Raw genomic sequence first — 2,380 nt, forward strand, 5'->3', positions numbered from 1 at the left:
AAATCTCTCTCAGATCATAAATACAAAAAATAAAGGATAGATTCCTTATGAACATAAGCTCCTATCTTTTAATTATTTTCTTTTCTAAAACCAAGTAAAAAACCAGACACATTTTCATAAACCACAAAGGTGATGCAGCAAGCAGGAGTCACTCTGATCACATTGGGGATAATTCCTTTGTAAAATCCATGAATTCCTTCTTTCCTTTAAAGACAGAAAAACATTAGTTTTAATTATTGTCTTTTAACAGAAATCAGACATGAAACAAATCCTGGCATTATTCTTCTCGTGGTCTTGCTCAGAGAGGTACTTAAGTTAGTAATAACAATTTCAGAATAATTTCTTACTGTACTGTTCAAAGAGCAATAACGTATCAAATCTTAACTCACCATTTTCTTTTCTGAACATACAATAGTATTCTGAAGGTCAGTTAGGGTGTGGGTGGTTTTCTTCTGGCTGGTTTTTGTTTTGTTTCTTTGTTTTTTACTAAGTAGAGGGCAATTTACTACATTTCTTCACGTCACAGAAACTGGTTAAAGTAACTTAAAATTTCTGCAGCCTGTTCAAAAAGCATTTACATATTTAATCTCACTAATGCCATCAGAGCTGAGAAGATTGGTGGTTCTGGGTCAAGTAACAGCAAGTGAGCCGCAGGTCAAAATAGCTAAGGAAAGTCAGCATTTATTTTCAGACAATGAAAGCACCTTCTCCAGAATTTTGATTCTACTGGCCAATAAATGAGAATATAACTTCTCCCCATTTCAGAGTATTCATATTAGGACTGTTAAAAAGTTTCAAAAACTTCTAGTCTCAGCTGCCTACTTTCCAGCTTCACAGAGCTCTAGGACACCTGAAGCCATGAGTACAGTTAACACAGATCCTGGAAAGTACTTGGGTGTGGTTTACGCTACCCTCCCTTGAACTTCAGGTTGCATTTTTTTGTACAGCAGTGGCCCCAGAATGGCTGTTACACATTCACACTTTATCACAACTAATAAGACTTCCTACAGAATGCAGCACTGAGGGGCACAACGTTGAGACATCAGAGCTGTTTTCACTCTAAAGTGCCTTCAGTCAAAATGGTTGTACTGCGTCTGAGCCAGCGGTGGTCCTGGATCAACACAGCCTCATTCCTTCACTCAGGTGGCACCTCTTAAGACTCCAGGAGTTAGCTGACTCCATTCATGCCTCTAGCAATAAGCTGCAACCCCAAAACATTGTTAAAAGCAAGATTAATACTGGTTGCATATCGCAGAGGTGGCCAACCTTAGGAACTAGAGTTCTGTGTGAATACTCTTCCTGTGGCACCGAGGGAAGAGGGTTTGTGAGGATATGCACAGAAGGGAGATAACAGTTCTCTAAAGGTCCTAGGGGAAGCCAGGACTAGGCTACAAATAGTCAGGCCCCAGGGTAAGCAAGGGACATCAGTATAAACAGCTCTGGCTAGCTCACTCCCTCCTGCCAGGAACTGGGATTAGCCACAACTCCCAGCAGCACAGCTCCTGTCCTACGTGATAACCTAAAGCAGTTCAAAAGAGACTTCATTCTTTGAGAGCCCCAAAACAAGCCAACTCAATGCTATTTTTCAACCTGCAAGTGAAATTTACTGGGGCAGGGGAGAAGGGAGACAGGACAAACAATAGAAACCTGCAAGCTAGCACTGACCTTCTCCCATCTCCTCCTTTGTTCTTAGATTACTGTTTGCTATTAAGTGGCATCTTGCACAAGATGACTGTGTACAGCTCACATTTTATTTGCTCTGTGCTGCACTGGCTCTGCATGTCAGCATGGAAGCCCGCAAACATCACTCTGATTCTGTAAGACTCACTTTCAAAGACAAAAGCTTTTAATTCTGCATGCCTACCTCCACGTCCTGCAGATCACATCAAACACACCAGAGTACGTATTATGCTGATCTTGAAGACGAGCTCGCACAACTTGATAGGGGTATGTTGCTGACACAGCGAATATTTTGGATATGGCTGCCATCATTATGTATTCCACAGTGTTCTAAAAGCAACAAAAATGACCAGGTTTGCCTTAAGTATGGTTTAAATTAGCCAATTTTCAAAAATCTCACTTGATTTTTAAATACTGCACTGAACAATACTCCAGTTTTCCCCCTTATAAGAAACACATTTTTAAAAAAATGGCAACATTTACCATATACAGTGCTACAAGTAATTGATTATAAAACGTGTTGTGCCCTCTCATTCCTATCAAGTGAAACAATTCTTCCAAAAGTAACTACCTTTGCCCAACTTGGACCTGACCAGTTAAAGACCATCACCTACCTATGCTTCCTCAAAGTCAGACAAAAAACATTCCTCTCTCTCATACTATCAAAACACTTGACAAAATAAGAAGTTGGTTTCCCTAC

The 2,380-nt window shown here is 40.2% G+C and overlaps 1 protein-coding gene across 1 annotated transcript in view; it reads right to left on the reverse strand.

Annotated features, from left to right (window-relative positions):
* Window positions 1-47: 47 nt before the first annotated feature.
* Window positions 48-2,380, reverse strand: part of SLC25A32 (solute carrier family 25 (mitochondrial folate carrier), member 32) — a 13,932-nt gene continuing 11,599 nt past the window's right edge. Inside the window, exons 6-7 of the mRNA XM_010143826.1 lie at window positions 1,865-2,010; window positions 48-204 (exon numbers count right to left, since the gene is read on the reverse strand). Of these exons, the coding sequence (XP_010142128.1) occupies window positions 69-204; window positions 1,865-2,010 (282 nt within the window). The 3' untranslated portion in view covers window positions 48-68. The remainder of the gene's footprint in view (window positions 205-1,864; window positions 2,011-2,380) is intronic.

The sequence above is a fragment of the Buceros rhinoceros genome, unplaced genomic scaffold, assembly GCF_000710305.1.
Source record: "Buceros rhinoceros silvestris isolate BGI_N320 unplaced genomic scaffold, ASM71030v1 scaffold26869, whole genome shotgun sequence".
In the NCBI taxonomy this organism is placed as follows: Eukaryota; Metazoa; Chordata; class Aves; order Bucerotiformes; family Bucerotidae; genus Buceros; species Buceros rhinoceros.